General features: G+C 37.6%; 1 protein-coding gene across 1 annotated transcript in view; it reads left to right on the top strand.

Moving 5' to 3' along the window:
- LOC122062972 overlaps positions 1 to 6538 on the top strand; it is a 32558-nt gene extending 26020 nt beyond the window's left edge. Inside the window, exons 4-9 of the mRNA XM_042626638.1 lie at positions 2866 to 3299; positions 3380 to 3437; positions 4191 to 4220; positions 5364 to 5684; positions 5996 to 6006; positions 6063 to 6538. Coding sequence (XP_042482572.1) covers positions 2866 to 3299; positions 3380 to 3437; positions 4191 to 4220; positions 5364 to 5684; positions 5996 to 6006; positions 6063 to 6328 — 1120 coding nt within the window. The 3' untranslated portion in view covers positions 6329 to 6538. The remainder of the gene's footprint in view (positions 1 to 2865; positions 3300 to 3379; positions 3438 to 4190; positions 4221 to 5363; positions 5685 to 5995; positions 6007 to 6062) is intronic.
- The last annotated feature ends 17688 nt before the right edge of the window (positions 6539 to 24226 follow it).

The raw sequence follows: 24226 nt of genomic DNA, 5'->3' as shown, positions 1-24226 counted from the left end.
AGTCGAGGGATATATACATGAACCATTTAGGAAGATGGTAGTAGCATACCCAGCTGAACAATCATCATGGTTAAAACTTCCATCGCATATAATAAAAGAAGATGTGCTTGGAATTAACTCTTTATATTGAGAAAGGATTTTTATTTATTTATTTATTTTTTTATGAGAAAAAGCCAGAGAGAGCTTAGATTAATAAATATTTTAGTACATCTATGTCTGGATTTTGGATAATTAGACTAAAGTCATTGTTCGTTGCCTTATGGGCAATACAACTCAAAAGAAGTACCACGTCGTTGTTTGGTTTGAGCCAAAAATGGGTCAGTGAAGATATATGCCAAAAGAAGGGGGGGGGGGGATATGCTCAAAGGCCATGTGTAGTACTGTTGTCAAAAAGGAGCCCACGAAGCTCACTTGCATTACTTCAGATCTCAGCAATGCTCCAACCTGCTTTGTTTGCTGACCTTAGTCCATGATATAATGCCCGCGCACATGCGTCAAAAGTTTCTCCTATCAATACATAACCAATCGCCAATAAAACACATTTCCCATTCAAAATAATGCACACAACCCACCTTGATTTCTTCTCCTGCTTTCCAAAGAATATAGCAATAATTAGAATTGGGTAGTCCAATGTGGGAAAATTAGGAAAATAAGTGTTCGGGATGAAAGACATCGCCTGTTTGCCCTCATGTTTACTTAAAATGCTTATCCACTGTTGTGCTGGTACCAAAATATTGTATGGGTTTGGTGTTACATGTCTTTTAAAAATGATATTGTTTCTATGCTTCCATATGAAATAACATGTAATAATGAACTTCACAAAAAATTATTTAGTGTGGGAACCGATGATAGAGGTGGTATTAATAAAATACATAATTAGATTATTAAAGGAAGAAGCTGTTATGTTCTCAGTTCTCAACCCTAATTGGCTTGCAACTCAAACCCTTTTAGTAAACTCATATGAAAGGAAAATATGCCAAACTGACTCATGTTGTTTGTGGCAAAACAAACATAAAGGGTCAGAAGATGAAGATTCAAAGAGCATCCTAGAGTTTTCAAGAAGATTCAAATCGCTGATCCATTTGTTTATATTGTTTTTTATTAAGAGAGGGTTGAGACTAGTAAGGGCTTCTAGCAGTCCAAATGAAGTAACCGATAATAATAGAAACAAATAGGAAAAAGAATATCTCCAACTTGAATGTGACATATTGGGTGACAAAATTTTCCAAGGGAAGAAGAGGTTAGTTTGAAAAATGTTCGGTTTTCAAGCCCAGTAATCCTGCTGCCTAAATGCACTTAGCAAAGCAACACGAAAAAAAAAAATGGCAATCTAATTCCTATTCTAAAAGGCAGAGGGGGCATGAGTCATTTGAAATCAAAAACTTGTTCATATATTTACAGGGAGAAATAATGTTACCCATTTGTGTTTTCTACGCCAAAACACAATTCTTTAAATCAAGGGCAGAGCGGCAGAGCATATTTTCATAGTTGTTGAAAACAATTTAACGGTGTCAATTTCGGATCAGAACCTAGAGAATCGTCTTAAAATCGTCCCGCTAAAACCTAATATTGGACTGTTTCATTAATAAATGAGATGATATTGAGATCTGATTTTGATATTGAATAATAAATGGGACAGGACGGTTTTAGGATAGTTCTCCCAATGGTACCAGCACTAAAATACCATTTAGGTGCCAGATGGAACTGGTACAGCTAGTACCATTTTAAAGTATATATTTCATGTTCTCGTGTTCAAGCTTTATGGCTATATTTTGATGTATTTAAGTGGTATTTTCTCTTATGAAGGTTTCAGTTGATGAACCTTTCAATTTATTACTATAACAGCACTAAAACATGGGGTGGCTGAATTGACAAGTGACTTTCACCCCAGGAGGCATGTGGTTCTGAAGTTTGACTCCTCTTATCCCTTTGGGGCCACCAAAGCTGTTTAGTGTTCTTCACTGCCATTAAAATAACAATGACAGAGAAGGTTCTTTCTCCCATGTTTATTAATTTTGTTGGTAAAAAATAACATAAAAATGACAAAAACACGATGGAACTCTGACCCCAGCGGAGCCGCATCTGTACTGAACCCTAAGAATTTTTGGGCTAGGCATGAAAACCCGGCCAGGTTGCACCCCTGCTGGTGACAGCTCCGTCTAAGTAGCAGACAACCGGAGTAATGCCACCTTAGCACCTCTAAGTCCATCAAAAGGGAAGCGTGGATAAATAAAATCAAGTTCCCCCACTCCTCCAGGGTCGTTTGTCGCTGCAAGTGCAAGGGACCTAGTTTATCTCCCAAACCTAAAAGTTTAAAATGTTCCTCATCCCAGCTTTTGGGAGCTTCAACTTTCTAGTAAACCACAACTTCAATGTCTAATTGCCAAGGAGGCAGCAGCTCTTCATCATTTTGTGAACTGACCCATCTCTGATTCTGAAATGCCATCTTACCTCTCGACACTTTCATCTTCTTACAAGCTTTCCACTGATATGCTTTGTGCCTTTTCCTCTCCTTAGGTAGACTGAGATGAACATAAGTTGGAATGTATTTTATTGTAGGCGTAGTATGAAGATCCGTATCTTTGTTTCCTGAAACAGTTTGTGCAACCTTAGGTCAATTTAAGTATCAAGATCCATACATCAGATTTTCTAGATAATGGGGTCTGAGAAACATTTTGTCATTTACTTGAATATTCTACCAAGGGAGAAAAAACTACTTTTCGTAGACCTGTTTTATTTTAGTAGATGTTTTAGAGTTGGATAATCTAGGCGTGGAATGATGGAAACATATTATTGTGTTTAGGAACAATATTTGGTACTGAAATGTCATTTCCTCCAAATCACACTTCTGCATTTTATTATCAGGAGATTTCTGGTTCCGAGCTCACCTCCTAGTTTTGCTGTCAACACCCATTTTGGGCCAATATACACTTATGTGGTCGATGGTGCACATTTGCAACCAGCCATATTACAATCAAATATCCAAATAGCTTTTTCGAAGAACACATCTCGTACAGTTACATTCACTAATTCCTTCCCAATTGTGCACTGTGCTGCAACATTACAACTCAACATAAACGCTGGAGAGAAATCTGATGTTGGGCATAACCTTCTGGCACAAGCTGATACGGGATTATTGCCGAAACAGACCATCTCTGAAGATGTTGAAGGTGATAGTGATTCTGATTCTGATGAAGGGGTTGGTGATGTGGATCATAAGGAATTACGGAGAAGAAGAAAGATAGGGTTAGCAAATAAAGGGAAAATTCCTTGGAACAAAGGCCGGAAGCATAGTGCAGGTAAAAGCCTTGGTTTGCTTCTTTATTAGTTTAAACCAGTTTATTTAGTTAATTCTTCAATTACCGTCATTTACCTGCAGAAACCCGCACTCTGATCAAGCAGAAAACTATAGAAGATTTGAGTGACCCCAAGGTAAAGTCATGTAAGAATCAATCGGTTTCATGATTTTTGTTAGACACTGTTTGAGATATAATTGAAACTATTTGAAATAGTTGTATTTTATATGACATGCATGTTTTGGTTCTTGTTATTGTAGTAATAGAGAGAAAAAAATTTCGTTCACCATGGCGAACAGAACAATAATGGTTGATAACCAGTCATGTGGTGGTACTAGAGTGGTCCATGTGATGGAGGACCCCCCTGCACCCACTTTGTTCGTAAAATTTCAGCTCTTAGTGTGCAGGGAATGGCTACAATCAAGCCGTAAGTATCAAAAAGTTACGGATTAGTGAAATCTATAACTTCACCTCTTTTGGCATTTTTGTAATTTTCCTATCAACTGAACTTTGAGCCACTTTACTTACATGTTTTAGGATGAAATGTTACATGTGAGATGGATGCCCCCCCGCCCCGGTGGTATTATGGACCTAACCATGTACTTAGAACCTTGACAGGTTATGAATCAGTAAGGTTCCCTAGGCATGGGGAGTGTTAGGACCCATAATGATTTCACTACTACTACTGCGCTAGTGTCACTAGTACTATAGCCGCTACTTCTATTATTGTTAAGAAAGAATATTTCTTCTTAAATTTCATTTTTCCTTCTTCCTTTCATAATGTTTATAGTTATTATCGATCTTGAGTATAGCCTCTATCTTTTCATGAAATGAATTCTTCTCTCCCATCTAAATTTTCTTCTATATTTTCTTATCTAATTTTCGAATCCGAAGGAAGATGTCCGAGTACCCTCATGCTCATACGTATGCTTCTATTCTTCAAGCCCAGGGGACAAATCCATGATACTAGTAGATTCTTTTTGTCTCTCACCACCCCTGCATAATTTTTTTTTTTTTTTTGGTTTTTTTTTGGGGTGGGGGGGTGGTGGGGTATGGGGATTAAGTATATGGTGAGAATAGTCTTACAGGCTAGCTTACGTGAATTGCTTGATACTTCATTAGTAGAATCATAACTGAGTCTGGCCATGTTTTGCCACCTGTCGTGGCCAGGCATACAAATGTCCTTGCTGATTTTCTTGTGTTTCTGCATTTATCAGTGACTTGGTCTTTGTTGCTGTTGACTTGGTGCTATATTACACATGAGTGGGTGACGTGGGGCCTATATGCCTGTGTTTTGGGTACCACATAGGCTGCCATGTGGCAAACACGCATCTGTCCCACCAATGTTGGCTGGACTGGCATGTACAGAAAAAGGTTTTGTATGCAGATTATCCAGGTTTCTTTGGTTAGGGAACTGAGAGATTGTGCGGTCTGTACATACTGTCCATCTGGACATACCTACTGGACTGGCCACATTGTCCATTCTCAGAGAAACCTCAGCTTTAATTAACTTGTATTTGACCTCTCAGTTCTTCCTTGTCATTTATGCTATTTAAATCTAAATTTTAATGAAAAAAGAACCCTATCAGTGTGGTGTAGGGAATGCACTGACAAAGCTCCTGTTTTCAGGAGACTGTGAAAAGACGTCCTGCTTCCCTGAAAACAGGGGCTGTGTCTTGGTGTTTCCTATGCCAGACTGTCTTGGTTCCTCCTCCCACTCTTTAATTAAACAAAGACCTAGAAATAAGGATGTAATTTGCTATGTGGCATGGTGCTTTTAAGCAGAACATGAGTAGAGTGCTATTGCCAGCATCTGGAGCATTTTTACAGATTGCAAAATTTCCTGTATTTCTTTGCACCCCCCACTTCTCATTTGTGCCGACATGCAGTCTCGAAATTATTACTCCTCACACTCACCTGCTTCACTGCCTGAGTCACATTCTTATGATCAGGGAACTTGATTCTGGATTTAGACTTTGTGACTTGGACCCTTTAACTTTAAGGGGGGGGGGGGGTTTGAAATGAGTTTCTGAACCTTACTAACTCAAACCCTGTTCACTCTTTTAGCACGCAAAGCAAGGCAAGAATAGGCTATGCACAGAGACAGGTTTGGGCAAAGCGCTTGAAATGGAAAAGACACGGTGAGAAATTATATCTGAAATGGGCAAAAAGCATAGCAGAAGCAGCCAGGAGAGGTGGGAACAACCAACATGAACTAAAATGGGATAGCTTTGACAAGATAAAAGTTGAACTTGCTGTCAAGCAGCTTCAGTGGGCTGCAGACAAGGAAAGGGAAAAGGAGCTTGCAAAAATGAGAAGAGAAAATGCAGCTGAGGCAAAAGCTGAGAAGATGGCAAGGATTACCCTGAAGAGAAAAAAGAAGGGAAAGTAAGTGAAACCTAAAGGAATAACGAAGCGAAAGATTGATATATCAATGGGTGAGAAAGAAGACTTGGCTGTTTCAAAGGAGATAAAACTCAAAGCAGTATTAGCAAACGTGGAAGTGTTCCCATGATCCCAGCCCTAATTTCTTGGAATTATGTAAAATACCTCTTCCCCATCCCCCCTGGTTTTCTTTTTTCCTGTACTAATTCAATCTCCTGCCCAATAGACCAGTATGATAGGGCGGTTATGAGATTTTGATTTTCTGTTCATCTTGTTCTCTCTGGAGATTCTGATATGTGAATTTTCTGGCCTAGGATGTTTCCTTGTTGGAGGGACTCTGATTCTGTGTATCTGTTTCTCTCTGTATTTTACTAATGCTAGTACATGTTGGACCTCAGATTCACAGAAGGAAGTCAAAAAACAGTCAAGTTGGTAGTCAAGAAGACACAACAACAGGATATCGGCCGGCTATTGAAAAATGGGATCCAAAGTTTATTCAGAGAGAAAAATTGCGAAAAAAAATTTCACTTGCTGATCAGATCGAAGCTGCAAGGAGCAGAAGAGCAGAATATGCAGCACAGAAATCTCTGGCAGAGTCTAGGAGTCATCCTTCCATTGCATGGTCAATGGGAGAAGAGAAGAGTTAGCTTAAGGCTCACTACCTGCAGCATCAGGAGGTAAGATAATTGTAGGAAACTGTGATGTTATACTTGATGTCATGGGTTTAGATTTGTTGGACCTAGTCATCCTGTGTAATTTGGTTGTGTTTAGAATGGTTCATGGACATTCCCTAGCTCTTCAGCTGGGTTTAAGCAGTACAATGGTGGCAGCAGACTAAACATCCATTGGCATCCCAAGTGCGATTTTAGTACTTGTACACACTTCATAATTTGTGATTGAACCTCAAATTAGCTTTTGAAGAACCCAATAAGGTCCTGATATTGTCATCATTAAGATGAACCCAATTGGTATTTGGAGTTAAAAGAATTAAAGCTTTTTCTTTCCATAATTTGTAATTTTCCAAGATATTTAGCCAACAGATTGTGTGAAAAAGTGGTATTTCAACTTACAAGTACATGAACAAGGGTACCATATCCTGGAATGGATGTTTATTAAAAAAGGAAAAAGAATGGATGCTTGTCATTGTAACTATTATTTCTTTCCCTCTTCTTTTTATAGAGATTTCCTATATGTGAGTGTGACTCTTACGAAATCGGCCCCTCCCCCAAAAGTAAATGTCAAGTGTGGTACTATCACTTGGGAGTGGTCACAAGAAAATTGCCGAATCACTTATAAACTCCTTGTGCCTTCTTTGTCTCTCTTTTTTCCTCTTTTAATGACATTTGCACACCCAAATTCTCACAAACTCTCATCTAGGTTATCTTGGCTATTTTGGGTTATCAAGCATCAATTGTTAAAATCTTTGGGTTGTGGCCTTGTTACCTGTGGTGTAGAGATCCTCGTTCTTACCCCAAATAACAATAATAATAATAATAAAAAAGGAATAAAGATCCTCTTGTTTCCTTGGTGGTAATTACATGGCTTTCTAACTGTTAAATTTGTCTCGAATTCTTGGCTTGTTTTGAAGATTGACCCGATCCGACATATTTTGGTGGCAATCCAAATAGGAAATTTTTTGAGATCTGTAATGGAAGCAGAGGGGTACGGTTTGACCGGATCGGCTGCGACCCAATGGATCGACCCACGACTTGGAGTATATATAATGTACTATTGCTTGTTGAGAAAATCATTGTATTTTGGGGTTTTTTCGAACTAAGGTTTCAGGGTGAGTTTTTTTGCTGCTACTTGGATGTAATCTCTTTTCTGTATAGTGAAACATCTTTTTCTTCGCCTGAGAACGTAGCACACCACCCCGATGTATGAACCTTGTTAAATTTCTGTGTCGTGCGGATCTATTGTCTCTTTATTTTTCATGTTTCTTGGTGTTTGATCTAACACTATCTGTGTTTATGGATGCTGGAATTGGCCTGCTTTTTCTTACCACGTTGATAGTGATAATTAGAAATTACTCTTTTCCTTGATTGAATTTGAATCTTTGGAGAATAATGATGATCCATTTTCCCCTTCTCAATAATCTGGACTGTCCTAGATAACATAGCCACGAATGAACGGTGAATTAAACTATTAATCAAAGCCAAATTACTTGCCGAGACTGTTTACATTGTGGTTGTGAAATGATGGGTTGGGAAGAGATGAAACAAGCATGATGTCATCTTCTGTGCTACGAGATAAAGTTTGCAGCTGCCTCTGGAATTTAAATTTCAGAATCTAATGTGATTGACAAGATAATATGGAAAGCTTCCACCACATGGGTTTTTTCGGTGAACTCAGCATATGGTGTAATTTGGCAAGGAAGTTGTAAGCCTCCTTGGTTTAATCTGTGGTTTGGGCAAAGTGTCTGTAGCCACACCATTCTCTTTTAGGGTAAATAACAGGCTTCCAACTGACGATTTGGTTGGAGCGTAATCATGGAAGGTTTGAAGGTAAAGGCTGTTGTAGTTAAACAAGATATCAAGAAGGCTGCTGTTTTCATGTCTTGAAAAAATAAATCGTTGGATGGTCTGATTGCATCTAGGTGGTTTGGAGTTTCTTTCTTGCCTTCTTCAGCTGGATATAAAACCTGCTGCAGGTTTTTGGGTTTGGCAGGTGCAGGAGGGATTTTCAAAGACTCACATGGGGTGTTGAGAGGCTTTTTTGCGAAGTTCCTTGGGATTTAGACAACTTTCAAGCTTTCTTTATTGGTTTAAGAATGGCAAAGGAGATGGGGATTTCTAACCTATGAGTTGAATGCGATTCAATGGTTGTGATCACCTTTATTGGTCCATTCCGTGGTTATTCCTCCAAGAATGGCTCTATTGTATAAGTAAGTTTTTTTTAAATTTCTTAATTCTTTATTTATTTATTTTTTATTTTAAGTTTTTTAATTTTAATCTTCTATCACTTGAAGATAACACATCGTTTCAAGGAAGCCAATTCGGTGGCTGATATGTTAGCAAAGAAAGTTGCGGCTGCTTAGTTGTCCAATGTATGGGTAGACCAGCCAAGCTATGTGGTTTCAGATGTGATTTAGGATGTTAAGGAAAACCTAGATAACGATTCTTAGACTAATTTATCATTTCAATTTTGATGGTTTGTAGTTCTGTTGATGACTATGCCAAAGGTGGATTTATAAGTCACTTTTAGTGCAAGCCGTAAACTTGGATGTCCTAAGTTCGACTCCCACTTGGCACGTCTTGGACCACTCACACGAGGATGTTTAGTGCAGTGAAAGTTAAATGGTTCTTATTCAACCCCCGTATGACCCGGTCCATGTGGTTGTGGGGTCAGTATGGACCCACGGGAATAGTCAAGCTGAAGGCTTAGATACCCGTCGTTAGAAAAAAAAAACGTCAGTTTTTAGGGCCTTCCTATTTCCTTTATCGATGGCAATAGGGTGGGGGATGATCAAGAGGTTTTGTATTTTTATTTTTTCAGTTTGGGAATGCATGTACCTAATCTTGTACATCTTTCATTTACATTAATATACTACTGCTGATTATTAGATGGATAAAAAAAATTGATGGTGAGGATGATAGACATAGTGGGAGAAACAAAGGTCCTTGAATAGTTGAAGGAGCAATTTTTTGTGGTGCGTCATGTCTCCATCGGAAGGAGATTGCAGCCATGAAGCTTCCGAAATAAAAAATAGAGACTTGTTCTTGCTTCCCAACTCAGGAAGAAGGAAATTGCCGGTTGGGTTGGTCCGACCAAGAAAGGCATGGGAGCAAAAGACCTTAACCCCAGGATCTCCAGGATTGAATTTGCTAAATGGAGTCGGACTCCAAGATCTCTTTTTTCCCTCTTTCTTCGGTTGGTTGCGGGTTTGAATTGACATACCCTACTATCGTTCATTGGTCCTTCAAAATTGTTGCTTATAGTATGTCGGCTTCGGCTTCGGCTTGGGGGGCTATAATCACTACCATGGAGCACCCTTTTCCCTTTACCTAAGAAAATAAAAATGTTTGGATCATTTTCCAACAAAAAAAAAAAAGTTACGTGATTCATGATATCAAATCATATATGGAGCTCACAAGTTTAGCTAATGCAAAAATCAATAAACTTAACAAATTTGATCGACAAACTCAACTAAAGGTACGAATAATCCCTAACTGTCATAACTTAATCCTCTTTTGACATGATGACATGTGAAGAGTACCACACATAAAAGATACACTACAAAACTTGGCTGCTACCTGGATTACAGCCAAGTAATGCAACCCCTACTTGTAACCTAAGAAATGAAATCTTAAAGGATATTTTTGAAAATACTAAAACCTAGGAGGATATTTGTAAACCGAGGGAAGAAGGTAAGTTATTCCTTTTCTTTGGCTGTGGGAGGGGTTGAAGCCATATATTTTCTATGTAGGATGCCACTTGACTGGACAAGTGTGTTCTATGGAGTGGGTTTTTCCACGGGCTAAGTACCAACTTGGAAAAAGGGAAATTTTCAAATCAGTCTCCTATGGTCATTATGTCCACGAATGATCCCTTTTCTCAGCGTTTTAGCTGTTAAAGTACTGAAAATGTATTTGAATATTTTTGGACATCTGCAATCCCCGGAATGCTCGTTTCCAGAGGACAACTTTGCTATTTCTCAAGAGGTGCATGCGTTCCAGAGAATATGAACCACCACTTTCCTATTTCTTAGGGAGTTGGGGGCTATGAGGCCAAGTCAAAAGTGTCAAACACGCCCATTTCCTTTGCAACAAGATACAAGATACGATCCTTGTGCTTACCAACAACACATCTTTGCTGTTTGAAGAGGTGCAGGGGAAAAATCTTTGGTTCATTGAACAAGTGCATGAAAAATTAGAATGTTGGAAGTTTTTCCATCAAGGTGCACCTCTCTCTCTCTCTCTCTCCATCCGTTTTATAAAGCAGGATTAAGGTTTTGCAACTTTAACTAAACTAGGTGTAAGGTTTAAGACAAGGTTTTGGGATCATCAAATAAACTTGGAAATTGGTTTACTATAGAAAGGCTGAAACTTTATAGGAATGAAAATGACACCAAGAATCAACATTTAGATAAAGCGAAATCTTAGAAATTGGACAGAGTGATCTAGAATTATTCATCAAATTTGGATGGAGCGAAACCTTAGAAATTGAATTAGATAATTTAGAATGTTTTTTTATCAAATTTATCAGTCCTTTTCATTTATAGGAGTTGTAACATGAAAGCCTTCCAATACCATTGCATTGATACTCCCCGTAGTAGATTCTTGATCGTTTCTTAAGGTTGACCTACTCAACTTGTGGATCACGTTACTTCTCCCGGTTGAGAGGTTTGTGGCCCTGTGCCCACACATGGTGGGGGCGAAATGACCACTCTACCCTTCATGAAAAATGAAAATCTTGTCCCTATTGATGCTTATACTAGTGCTCCTATTGGGCCATGCCAACGCTAGCCGTCTGCATGTATTGTACTGCACATGATAAAAGGAGAGAGAGAGCATTGCAAATGAGAAAGGGAAAGTCACATGGCTAAGGAAGTTGGGAAGGGAATAAGTATATCTGATTGCTAATCCTCAAGGAATTAGAATGATGTTGTTTATAATTATTATTATTTTTTAATAAAGGACATGCTTTCTCTAATGTATGAAGGCTATGTTTGGTTGTAAGGGGAATAAAAGGGAAGAGAAGTGAAATTTTCATACTTAAAAAAGAAATATATGTAATTATTATCCATGTGACTTTAACATTAACTTCAAATCTTTCCTTATTTAGTTGTAAATTTTCACTTTACTTTACATCCAAAACCCTTTGCTATAATATGTAAAATAAAAATTAATGTAAAATACATTATTACTAAATATGGTTAAAAAAAATGAAGTGGTTTATACAATCATATGGGTAATGACTATAAACATTTCTATTTAAGGTATGAAAATTTTACTTTCCTTCCCTTTAAATTTCCATTGCAACCAAATGGAGCCGAAGGTGTTTTTGGAATTACAAGATTAAGAAAAAAACTGACTACACATACCATGAAAAATTGTAGGAACCTCCTTCCCTTAATGAAGTAGTAAACGTATTCTATGCTTCAACAAATAATTTTGTTTTTCTTAATCCTAAAAATTTTCTGTTGTTTTAGATAACAATTTATGTCAAGCAATTTATTTATTTTTTTTCTTTCAGGCAAACACCTTTTTACCATACTTTGTTGATGAAGATTTTAGTCCTTTAAGTGTCAGATTTATGGTCAACGAGATGCTTAATCATGGAAGCACTTGCACTAAGGTTCAGTTTAGTTGTTTTACTTCTTTCCACTCCTCCTCCACTGAGCCTTGAACTACATGAGTAAAATGTTAAAAGTGGTTACCGGTTTCAATTTATGATTTTTTATTGATCATATGAATTGGATTGACATGAGTCACTTCACTCAATGAATTATCTAATTACTGACTAATATATAGATACAATCAGGTTGAGTGTAGTTTTTTTTTTTTTTGTTAATTCTATATCGAAACAAAACATCAATACTGAGAACAACTACACAGAGGTTAATTTTTGTACGGAATATCCATATCGTGTACTAAATGTTTCCTAGTCATTGCCTCTTTGCCAATATTTTTTATCATCAAGACAAGGTTGTTGTTAGTTTTTAATAAAAAGTTACGTGGGTCAAAAAAAACTTCAATTTCATGCGGAGGGCTATTGTTATCCAAGGCAAAAAATGTTTGCTAGTGTCAAAAGTTTCATCCAAAAACTGAGATAAGTCATCATCGCTCTAGATTTCGTTCACCTTCCATCTCTTCTCTCTAGCCTTCTTCAACTCATAAAGAAGTCCCCTTGTTGTGGTCTCACCATTTTTTCCTGTCATCAAATAATTAGCCTTAAATAAGATATTTTGGCCTGTATGTAAAATAGCAACAAACCATCCAGAAATGTTAATTGTATGATCAAAAGTCCCTGTAACAACAAGAATCATCTTGTGGCAGAAGGGAGAGGCATAGCATTGGTAGCTTGAAACGTAGAGATAATCACCTGATGTGCCACAAATATATCAGAATATCCATTAGTAATCCATAATTCAACCTATTCGAAAATGACATGTGGGTTTGATTTTCAAGACAAAAAATTACTTGGTTTTTATGTTTCTAAATAAAATAACATATAATCATGAAAGTGGAGAGGAAAAAAAACAATTCATTTCTATTAATATCATTGGAATTGAAGAAATACATGAGTAAAATGTTAAAAGAGGGAAAATAAAAAATATCAGGTTTGAGTCCCAAAGGGCTAGAAGCCCAAACTCTTCTAGAAAAATCACATTCAAGGAGAACATACGATAAAGTAGGGTGTAAATTTGGCCCTAAGAATCCGAACCCGCCCTAACTCGCCCTGAGCCCGAATAGGGCCTGGGCTAAGTTTTCTAACACTAAGGGGTGGGTTAGGGTTGAAACACACCAACCTTGGGTTAGTGTTGGGTCCGGCCGGGTTGGGGCCAACCCAATCCTAACTTTTAACCCTAATTATATAATATGTTTAATATATATATATATATATATTTTTTTTTTCTTTTACTTCGTTGGTTGTACATATTATTATAATATATACATGCATTGTAACATAGGTTATAATATAATACATTATAAATATAATATATTATAATGTTACATGCACACAACGCTTACATTTTTAAACATAATCTATTATAAAGTATAAATCTATGACCCACTTTTGATTTTAAAAATCCATTGGAATGATATCTCATTTGGCATAGATATATGATGGAAAAACAAAAAAAGTGGGATAGATGTAAGAGCCAGACCTAATCTGGCCTATCCTAAGGGCGGATTAGGGTAGATTTTTTCCAGGCCCTGGCAAGGTTGGGCTAGGATTGGGCCCAATTAAAGGGATGCAGGGTGTTACATCTCGCTCCCTCTAGGATACCAGTAGTGTGAATAAGACGCTTACTCATCTTATATCTCTACCAGGATCTCTGATAGCAGTACATTAACCATCACAATTATAACAGAACTGTACCATCTCAAGTGATAGCAATGGAATCAGAGTACAAATATAAGAAAAATAATGTAAATCAATTTGGGGAAGAACTAATGTTAACTAGTTTATTCTTCACCCCATTCACCAAAACATAAGTATAGTAGTCCAGAAAATAACATCCAAAAATATGACACCAAGAAAATTGCAGCTTTGCTCTCGACTTAAGATGCAGTATTTGCACAAATATCGCAAAGACAGTCGAGATCGTACTCCTCAGGCTCTGAAGTCCACCAGTAGCCAACATATTCAGCCATAGAAAATGATGTCTCACTGCCCAATGGCACGACGGTACCTGTATCATTATCTAAAAAGCAACACACATATGGTGTGAGCTCCAACTAGCTCAGTGAGGGATGAGGTTCATACAAGTACACACATATAGACTATGATGTGAGAATGATACAATTCATTTTACTTTTACCACCTATCATACAACTAAGTCGGCTTTAAGCTACTACAATGCATTAGGTTGTATCCCTGATCTTGAAAATCACACATTGGTCACCCAGCGATACAAACCCTAGTCATGATTAGGAGCTTGTCGATCCCAGAATGTGATCATCAGTCACCTAGAAAACCCTGATAACCTCCTATTGGCAATCATGACACCAGAATTACCATCAGTCATGCTGGACTAGTTTCTACCTCTGGCAACAATCTCATCATATCGCAGTGGTAGCATTCTGGAAAGTTCATCGAATATACCACAGTTGGGTTATTCAACACCTTACCCTTGTTATGAAGGGACCATAACATAGGATGAGACTTAACCACAATATACTACAAGCCTTTCATAAAGATACATGTAGTATAAAATAAGATACCAGAGTTACCATCAACCACATTGAATCCATGTCTAAGCCTATTTAGCATATATACGATTTAATATGGGATATGCAGTACCAAAATTACCATCGGCCACACTGGCTACCCATTTCCAAGTCTGACCATGGCATACATAATATCAAAATTACAATCGGCCACACTGTACATCTATAGCCATAGAAAAATCTATTGTGCACCCAATGCATGATGCAATCATCCACACGGTGATCATAATACTAGAATCCACCTCGGCCACACCGGATCCCATCACACAATCAAAATCATATATATAGTTCAATTTCAATAAAACACAACATACAATTTAAAATATCATACATGTAATTGAATTGACTAAACATGATTGCTCCCCCAAGGTACTAAAGCAAGGACCTGGCTCAGAGTTTCCACCGCATATAAATGAAATCAACAAGTGGGAACGAGAACGAGGCTTTCTGCTCTTTGATCACTTCCTCGAACGCAGTAGCACGTTCGATGAGTTTGGTGAAAGTAGTAATCCCGACCGGAACGAGGGCACATCTGAGATTCAAATGTCACCATGAAACATTGATGCCCTAGGCTTTCATTGAACAATCGAATTACTATTATCGTTCTAGGGCTAAAGAGTTCAAACGTTAAATAAGACCGGTAAAAGGCGCACTTTTAATCGAATCGACGAGAAGGCTTGTAAGCCAATCGAGCCAATACTAATATAGCTGGTTGGAATTCATCTTAGTTCCTAACCTCTATCTAGGTCAACATTCAATAGTATGGGACAGGTTCATGGAATGACCCGGCTAGGAATCCAATTTATAACGTTACTTCAACTCACCATCCAACTATTCCAGTATGCCCATTGGAAATATCCTTACACCCTGTTGAAAAAATTCTTATTATTGAGGTGGAATGAATGCTACTGCTTTCGGCCCCATAAAATCACCTAATGTTGCGCATCGGATCAGTTAGGTGCCGGGCAGGCGGGGGGTGGGGCATAGGAACCAGCAAAAGGTCTTTATGAGGATAGGGATCCAGTGCCAAGGCGTGCAAGCGTAGCTTCCCTTTTGTCCAATCCCTCAGTTTCTGGTCTTTTTGTCCATCCTAGATGTGCATCCCCGTCTACTAAAGGGAGGGGCCGATGCCTATACTGCTTTGGTTAAAAAAGTGCATCTCTTTACCTGTCTTGACAGTTGCCTACCGCAAACCCCGAATTTGAAAAGTATCTAAAATCTTCTAACATGCATACAATTCTATAAGGTTAAAACACTCTAAGAGAATGTAAGACACCACTCACCTCATGTATCGACTAGATGGGTGAAATTTCCCAAGTTCGATACCCAATTCAAATCCTACTAGGCCTCATCAAATTGGGATCGTCTCTATCCTAGGTACAAGGGGAAAATGGAAGTCAACACGTGTCAAAAGTATCCATGGGGTCCCACATGATTTTCCCCAAAAAGTATCAAAACTGTCAAATTTGACAGTTTAGTAACCTCATCGACAATGGTTCACTAGAAGGACACTATGCTCAGTCGGTGGTATGGACAGAGGCTAATTAGGGCCTCAAAAAGTCATCTGCTACAAGTCACCAGAAGGATACTATCGACCCGATGGACTTTCACTGGTGACCTGCCAATGTTCAGCAACTTCATGGGGCATTGTAGGCTCGAGCCCGATCGTTGGGGATGGTTTTATGCGGATTGTGGGGGTCTTCCCACCTTTCATTTAAGCCAAAATATTTAGGTTTTTACCAATCCGTTTGGGAGATATGACAAATTAATGGATGAAACCCTAATCTTCCTATTTGGTCAAAATGGCTTGAGAGCTTAAGTAGCTAACTTTGAGCTCAAAAAACATGTAGGAGAGTGAAATGCAACCACCCGACTATCAAAAGTCACTGAGGTTGAGGCGTACCCCTCCAACCCGATGAATCCATTGTTTACTTATTAGGATTTAATATGTAATCGTAAACGTATGGATCAGTGTAGCTATGGGTCGAACACAGGGAGAGCAGCCACTTTATTTTTTATTTTTGCTTCTTTTAATAATGCGAAAGTGAACCGATTAATGATTGTGATCTAATTCTAATTACCGTCCTAAACATTTGTATCTAAAATAACATCCTAACCATTCGTCATCTAAGAATTTAAAGACACAAGCCACGTAATTAAAAGTTAATAAATAAATAACTGAAAATAAACAACCCACGCAATTAAAAAGCAATGAAGGAAAAAAATGCTGAAATAAAAATAAAGTAAATGAAAGTGGATAAAGCTAGAGAGAGACTCACAAGTAGGTTTCTCTACTTAGCCCGAGGGATGCATCATAATATGAGCTTCCCTACTTGACCAGAGAGTCACTCTTACAAGGGTTACTCTACTTGGCTTTAGGGAAAGGGAGACAATTAAAATAAAAATAATAAAATGATGGTTCTATAACTAGGAGGGGCAAAGCCAACACATACACTAGCCATGAACCTTGGGGGAAAGGGATAGCAATAATGGAACGACTGAAATTGAAATCCTAAATTAAAAAAGAAAGGGTTGTTAGAAGAGGGAATGAGAGGGGGAGAGAAGACTACTGAAGGAGCCTACTTACTTGAACTTCAACTCTTGAACTGAAAACTTGATCGATTTAAGATACTACCAGACTAAAAACCAGATCTAGAATAAACCAAATCTAAAATTTCTACTACTAGAAAAAACAAATCTGAAGAAAAAAATTGAACTTGAAAGATATGCTTCATAGTTTGTTCTTGTCACCTAGAACTAAGCCTAGAACTAGAACTTGAAAATTGCAACTTCAATTGCTTTAACAATAAAAATAAAAGACTGAATCAAAAACAAGAGTGCTTGCATTAATTGAATAAAAAGAACTTACAAAAGTATTAAAAGCATAAACCTAGAACTAGAGCTAGAAAGAGAGATAGACCAACTAAAAAAAAACCCTAGAAGAAGAATAAAGTGACTCCTCCCCTTGTGTTAATTCTATTATATAGAGAATGGGGGAGGGAAGCTAAAGATTTTAGCTTCTAAAAAAAAAAAAAATTTTTTTTATCTTGTTGATGAGGTGGAGTAGAGAGAAGATAGAGAATTGTAGGAAGTAGGGAATCTCCAACGATTTTGCTTCCTTTTTCCTTCTTTTTTTTTCTCTCTCTTCTTCAAACGTGGGTAGCATCTTGGACGATTTTTTTTTGTAATTATTTTTTTTTCCTTTCCTATTTTTCTCCCTTTTTTTCTATTTTTCTCTTTATTTCCTTGTTTCTCTCTCCTCTTGCGTAAGAAACCCTTTGGCTGACCTCCTTTGAGTGATGAGTAGGAGAGAGAAAATCTTATAAAATAAAAACCTCAACAAAATGCTAGCTAAGAGGTTCGAACTTGAGACCTCCTAATAAGAAAGGGATATTGAACACCACATCTCACCAACTACACTAGGTAGTTGTTACCAAAAATGAATCTTCAATCACTTAAGAATGTGGTCCATCGATCCTTATTGGTATTTAGAATATTCCTTGTACCTCTGGGACAGCTACAAACAGGCTAGTTCTGCATCTCCGTTCAGTTCTGATCCATTATTCTTTTTCTGGCTTAAAAAGAATAATCACTTGTACAGGTGACCAAACGAATGTGTACTTTTAATTGAACACATCCATCTTGCTTAGAATTTCGTCCTTTTCGCAACCATAAAAAGAAATAGGATCTCTTTATGTGTAAAATTGGAGATATAGCACCCGATAGTCCTTAAGGCCTTGAAAATATAAAACTTTCAAAAAGAGAATAAAACCCAAGGTAGCTTTAATCTGAATATATAAAATGCATATTTTACTACCCTAGATTTCACACATAATTGTGCTCATCAGAATTCTCCCACACTTAAACTTTGCTAGTTCTTAAGCAAAACAAAAAGAAAAAGAATAAAAACAAAAAACCTAACTCATTTTCGTAGGAATCACGGTTGCACTTAGCATGTGCAACAAGCCTTTAGACCCCTAGGTCACCCCTAGTGGACGAGTTGTGTCTCGTGGGTGTTTGCAGTGAATATACACCTAAAATTCAGAATAAACAAATCCCAACCTTGGCTAAAGATAAGGCCCATACCGATCCGAAGCAAAGATAATTTCTCTTACAAGGGACCCCCACACTTGAACTTTTATAACCCTTTATCAATTCCAGGCACTAGCATATTTCTTAATTTGGAACTCACCTCATCTCTTCCAAAACATCCTTATCTTTAAGGTAAAATCACTTGTGAAGAAATAGGGAACCAATGACTAAGGCGTTGGAGTGTTTTTGACCAAAACATATTACCAAGTATTAATGACATTTGCATATTTTTTTCTCCTTTTTTCGCTTAATAAACTCTATTTTACTCCACTACTTTTGGCCTGAATGACATGGTGAAGCAAACACCAGACACCCAAGTTACTATGTAGCTTCGCTTTTTGCATATGCCCACAATGATAATGATGCTAGAGTTCCTTTATAAGTTTTCTCCTAAAGAATTTCGATCAAGACACCACGCTTCCTAAGGTGCAATGACCTGTCTAGTTCCAAGGGAATTAACTCTTATTCTTCTTCATACCAAATTTCACATTTCATTTAAAATTGTGTATATGTCAACTCATGCTAAATTGAAAAGAAGGTCTCAACTCCAAATCAAAAGTACAAGGAACCCATAGGCTTACATATGGTCCAACACCATAAAATAGGGGTCTTTTATTTTTCAAAAGAAAGTCCCATCTTAATACACAGGCTTGTTTCTTTCTTCTCAACAGGGTTTTTATTCGTTCAAAATGGGTACCTTAATCAAAACTTTTATTTTCATACATCAAGCAACCAAATGGTATGATCATTAGCCAAAAGCCAAAGTAGGACTTCATCCTTTAGCAATCTCAAAAAACAAAAAGAAAAACAGATAAAACAAAGTGGAAAAAGCAAAAACTGGTTTCCCTCCCCCACACTTAAGTCATGCAATGTCCTCAATGCATGGAAAGAATTAAAAATGAAGACAATGCAAGGGGGTCATACCTGATTAAAGTTAATCATCAGTGTAAAGAGATTCATGGAGATCCATGACCTCTTCACTACCAGTAGTAGGAAACTTGAGGAACGGTTTCAAATGCTGACCATTAACCTTCGAAATTACCCCTGTTCCTGGATTCAAAATCTCCATAGCCCCATAGGGATATACATTATGGACAATAAACGACCATCCCATCGGGATCTAAGCTTACTAGGGAAAAGATGCAATCGAGAGTTGTACAATAAGACCTTATCACCAATTATAAAAGATTTGCGTAGAATGTGCTTATCATGGAAAGCTTTAGTCTTTTCCTTGTAAATCGTAGAACTTTCATAGGCATCATTGCTAGTTCCTCCAACTCAGATAGTTGGAGCCTACAATGAATTTCTGCATTAGACAAATCAAAGTTGGGCTTCTTGATGGCCCAAAAGGCCTTATGTTCCAACTCAATTGGTAAGTGAGAAGCTTTTCCATACACCAAACGGTAGGGAGATTGGCCAAGGTCAGTCTTGAATGCAGTCTGATGGGGCCATAAGGCATCAATGAGCCTAAGGGACCAATCCTTACTGTTGGGATTAACAGTTTTCTCCAAGATTTGTTTGATCTGCCTATTAGACACCTCCACTTGGCCACTAGTTTGGGGGTGATAAAAGGTAGATAACTTATGGGTGATCCCATACTTTTTACTTAAGGCCTTACAATGCCAATTACAAATATGAGTATCCCTATCACTAATTATTGCATGTGGTGCACCAAAGCGGAAAAAAATGTTCTCTTTGAGAAACTGGACTACCACTTTGTGGTCATTAGATTTACAAGGTATGACCTCTATCCATTTAGAAACATAATTAACGGCTAAAAGTATGTACAAATTCTCAAAAGAATTAAGGAATGGTCCCATAAAATCGATGCCCCATACATCAAAGATCTCAACTACCAAAATAGGGTTGAGGGGCATCATGTTCCTCTTATTGATACGGCCAAACGACTGGCAGGCAGGACAAGTCTTGTAAAAATCAAAAGTATCTCTAAAAAGAGTGGGCCAATAAAATCCGTATTGGAGAACTTTTGCAGCAATCTTCTTAGGTCCAAAGTGTCCACCACATGCATAATCATAGGAAAAAAAGATAATAGAATGTTGCTCATGATTAGGAACACATTGTCTGATAATCTAATCTGGACATATCTTAAAAAAATAAGGATCATCCCAGAAAAAGTGCTTAACTTGGGAATGAAACCTATACTTATCTTAGGTGGACCAGTGATCTAGAGTCACACCTGAAACTAAGAAGTTGACAATGTCAGTAAACAATGGTTCACTGAACATTGCAAATAATTGTTCATCTGGAAAGTTCTCATTGACTGGAGAATCAACAGTCAAGGAATTGGGAAGTCGGGATAAATGGTCTGTAACTAGGTTTTCAATTCCTTTTTTATCCCTAATTTCTAAATCAAACTCTTGCAAAAGTAAAACCCACCTAATGAGATAGGCTTTGGCTTCCTTCTTCTGAACTAGGTATCTGAGAACATAATGATCAGTATACATCACCACATGTGAACCAACTAAGTAAGATCGAAACTTTTCTAATGCAAACACAACAACTAAAAATTCTTTTTCAGTGGTTGTATAATTGAGTTGTGCATCATTTTAGGTCCTATTAACATAGTAAATGACAGTGGGCGACTTATTAATCTTGACCCAAAACCGCTCCTATGGAAAAATCTGAAGCATCACACATTAATTCAAAAGGTTCAGTCCAAACAGGTAGTTGAATAATGGGTGTATTGGTCAACTCCTTCTTAAGTTGTTTGAAGGATTCTAGGCACTCTTTAGAAAACTCAAAAGTTTGATCTTTGGCAAGTAATAAAGTGAGAGGTTGGGCTAACTAACTAAAGTTTTTAATAAACCTTTTGTAGAAGCCCGCATGCCCTAGAAAAGACCTGACATCCTTAATAGATTGAGGAGGTGGTAAATTATCAATTAAATTCACTTTGACACTATCTACTATAATTCAATCCTTGGATATTACATGGCCTAAAACAATACCAGATTTAACCATGAAATGACATTTCTCCCAATTCAAAACAAAATTCTTAGATATGCACCTTTCCAAACTACTAGAGAAAGATGATGAAGACATTCAGAATAGGAATTTTCATGAATTGAAAAGTTATCCATAAATACTTCTAAGAATTTTTTGACCATGTCAGAAAAGATACTCATCATGCATCGTTGGAATGTAGAAGGGGCATTGCAAAGCCCAAAAGGCATACGCCTGTAAGCAAATGTTCTATATGGGCATGTAAAAGTGGTCTTATGTTGGTCCTCTAAAGCAATTGGGATCTGGTTATAGCTGAAATATCCATCAAGAAAATAATAGTATTCATGTCCAACTAATCTCTCTAACATCTGGTCAATGAATGGCAATAGGAAGTGGTCTTTCCAGGCTGCCACATTAAGTTTTCTGTAGTCTATGTACACTCTCTACCCTGATTGGACATGGGTTGGAATTAGTTCATTATTGGCATTAGGAACTCCAGTCACACCAGACTTCTTAGGCACTACGTGAACTGGGCTTACCCATTGGCTGTCAGAAATAAGATAAATTATTCCATGATCCAAGCACTTTAGGATCTCTTTCTTAATGGCTTCCATCATCACTAGGTTAGCGCTTCTTTGAGGCTCCGTGGATGGTTTGGAATCCTCCATAAGATGTATATGATGTTGCACAATAGAAGGGCTTATAGCCTTGATATCAGTCATTGTCCAACCTAAGGCTTCCTTATTATCTTTTAATACTTTAAGTAACTCCTCTTCCAAGCTAGAAGTTAAATTTGAAGAAATTTTTATAGGAAGAGTGTGGTCAGGCCCTAGGAAAGCATACCTCAAATTAGATGGCAACTCCTTAAGATCTAGCTTAGAGGGCTCAACTATGGAAGGTCTGGGAATAGAATTGGAAAGGGGTCCTAAGGGCTCTACAGGTGTGTGAAGACTCAAGACTTCAGAAAAGAAATTTCACTATCATCATCCAACTCATCCATATACTCTTAGAATTCTGAATCAAAATCAATATCAAAGTTGGTAACTAAATCATTAGAAAAATCCAAAAAATCCTCAAACATATTGATCTCTTCTTCCATATGTGGTTGCTTGCTTATCCTAAACATGTTAAACTCAACAGTTTGGTTATCAAAAGATAATCTTAGGAAACCATTCCGGCAATTAATTAATGCATTACTGATAGCCAAGAATGATCTTCCTAAAATTATTGGGATCTCATCCTTGGTTGAGAAGGGTTGGTATCTAAAATAATGAAATCAACAGGAAAAATAAATCCCCCACCTTTAGTAAGACATCCTCAACCATTCCTTTAGGAATCTTAACAGACCTGTCTGCCAACTGAAGAGTAGTCCAGTGGCTTTCAAGTCTCCCAATCCTAGTTGTTTGTACACATGGTAAGATAAAAGATTCACACTTGCACCAAGGCCAAGTAAGGCATGCTCAATGTAGGTGTTGCCTATGACACAAGATATGGTAGGGCTCCCTGGATCCTTATACTTGGCTGCTATAGGCTGAGTAATTATGGAACTAATGTTACTTGCCAATAATGCCTTTTTGGGCACACTAGTGATACGTTTGTGAGTACATAAATCTTTCGTTACCTTTGCATAGGCGGGGATCTAGGATATGGCATCCAAAAGAAGGATGTTCACTTCTACCTTTTTAAAGACTTTTAAAATTTTATCCATGGAAGCAGTCTTCTTTTTGTGTACTAAGCGATTAGGAAATGGGATAGGATGAATATAAGGACTATTAAGGATTTACTCTTTTTCAGAAGAATCATTTTTGGTTTTCTCAACTAAATCATCTTTAGTTTTAGAAGAATATTTAGGTTCATCAGACGAACCTGGAACAAGAAGCACACTTGTGTCCTCAATTGAAGGAGAGTTAACAGGAATAATAGATGGGGAAGATTTAGGAACGCTCTGTTTGTACTCTCTACCACTCCTAAGGGCATAAAAAATATTACATTGGTTAGAGGGCCCTTGTTGGGTCTGACTTTGTATTATATTCAGTGGTGCATTAGTTGGTGTTTGTGAACTAACAGGCTGATGATGCCTAGGGTTAGGCTTTGGTTGACTGGTAAAATTTCTTTCTCCCTTTCATGCATAATTGAGACAACTGGGGTGAGTTCTCTAGTTAGATTTTGATGGCTTGTCATGAGGAGGGCCATATTTTTTTCAAGTCACTTATTCTACTTGCCTCTCCAGTGTTAGTAAACCCAGGGGGTTGCTAATAAGTTGATAGCAGAGGGGCCCTAAGAAAACTAGCTTGAGATCTTACATTTGACCTAAGAAAAGTATTTTAGGAAAAAGATTATTGTGCAAAGGGAGGCCTTTGGGGTCCAGATTGACCTTAATTATGAATATTGGAAGGCCCTGCTTAGTTGCCCTGATTCCAGGAGAAATTTGGATGATTTCTCTATCCTGGATTGTAGGTGTTACTATATGGATTATTCTGATATAAGACATTAACACTATCATTAGAAGTGCCCTCAGAGGTGTTGGGGCATTCTTCTATGACATGTCCAGGGGAGTGGCACTAAGCACAAATCTTAACCAAATTGGCTGATGAT

This window comes from Macadamia integrifolia, unplaced genomic scaffold, assembly GCF_013358625.1.
Source record: "Macadamia integrifolia cultivar HAES 741 unplaced genomic scaffold, SCU_Mint_v3 scaffold1159, whole genome shotgun sequence".
In the NCBI taxonomy this organism is placed as follows: domain Eukaryota; kingdom Viridiplantae; phylum Streptophyta; class Magnoliopsida; order Proteales; family Proteaceae; genus Macadamia; species Macadamia integrifolia.
The sequence above is the reverse complement of the archived record's forward strand: the minus strand, read 5'-3'. Positions and strand labels throughout refer to the sequence as shown.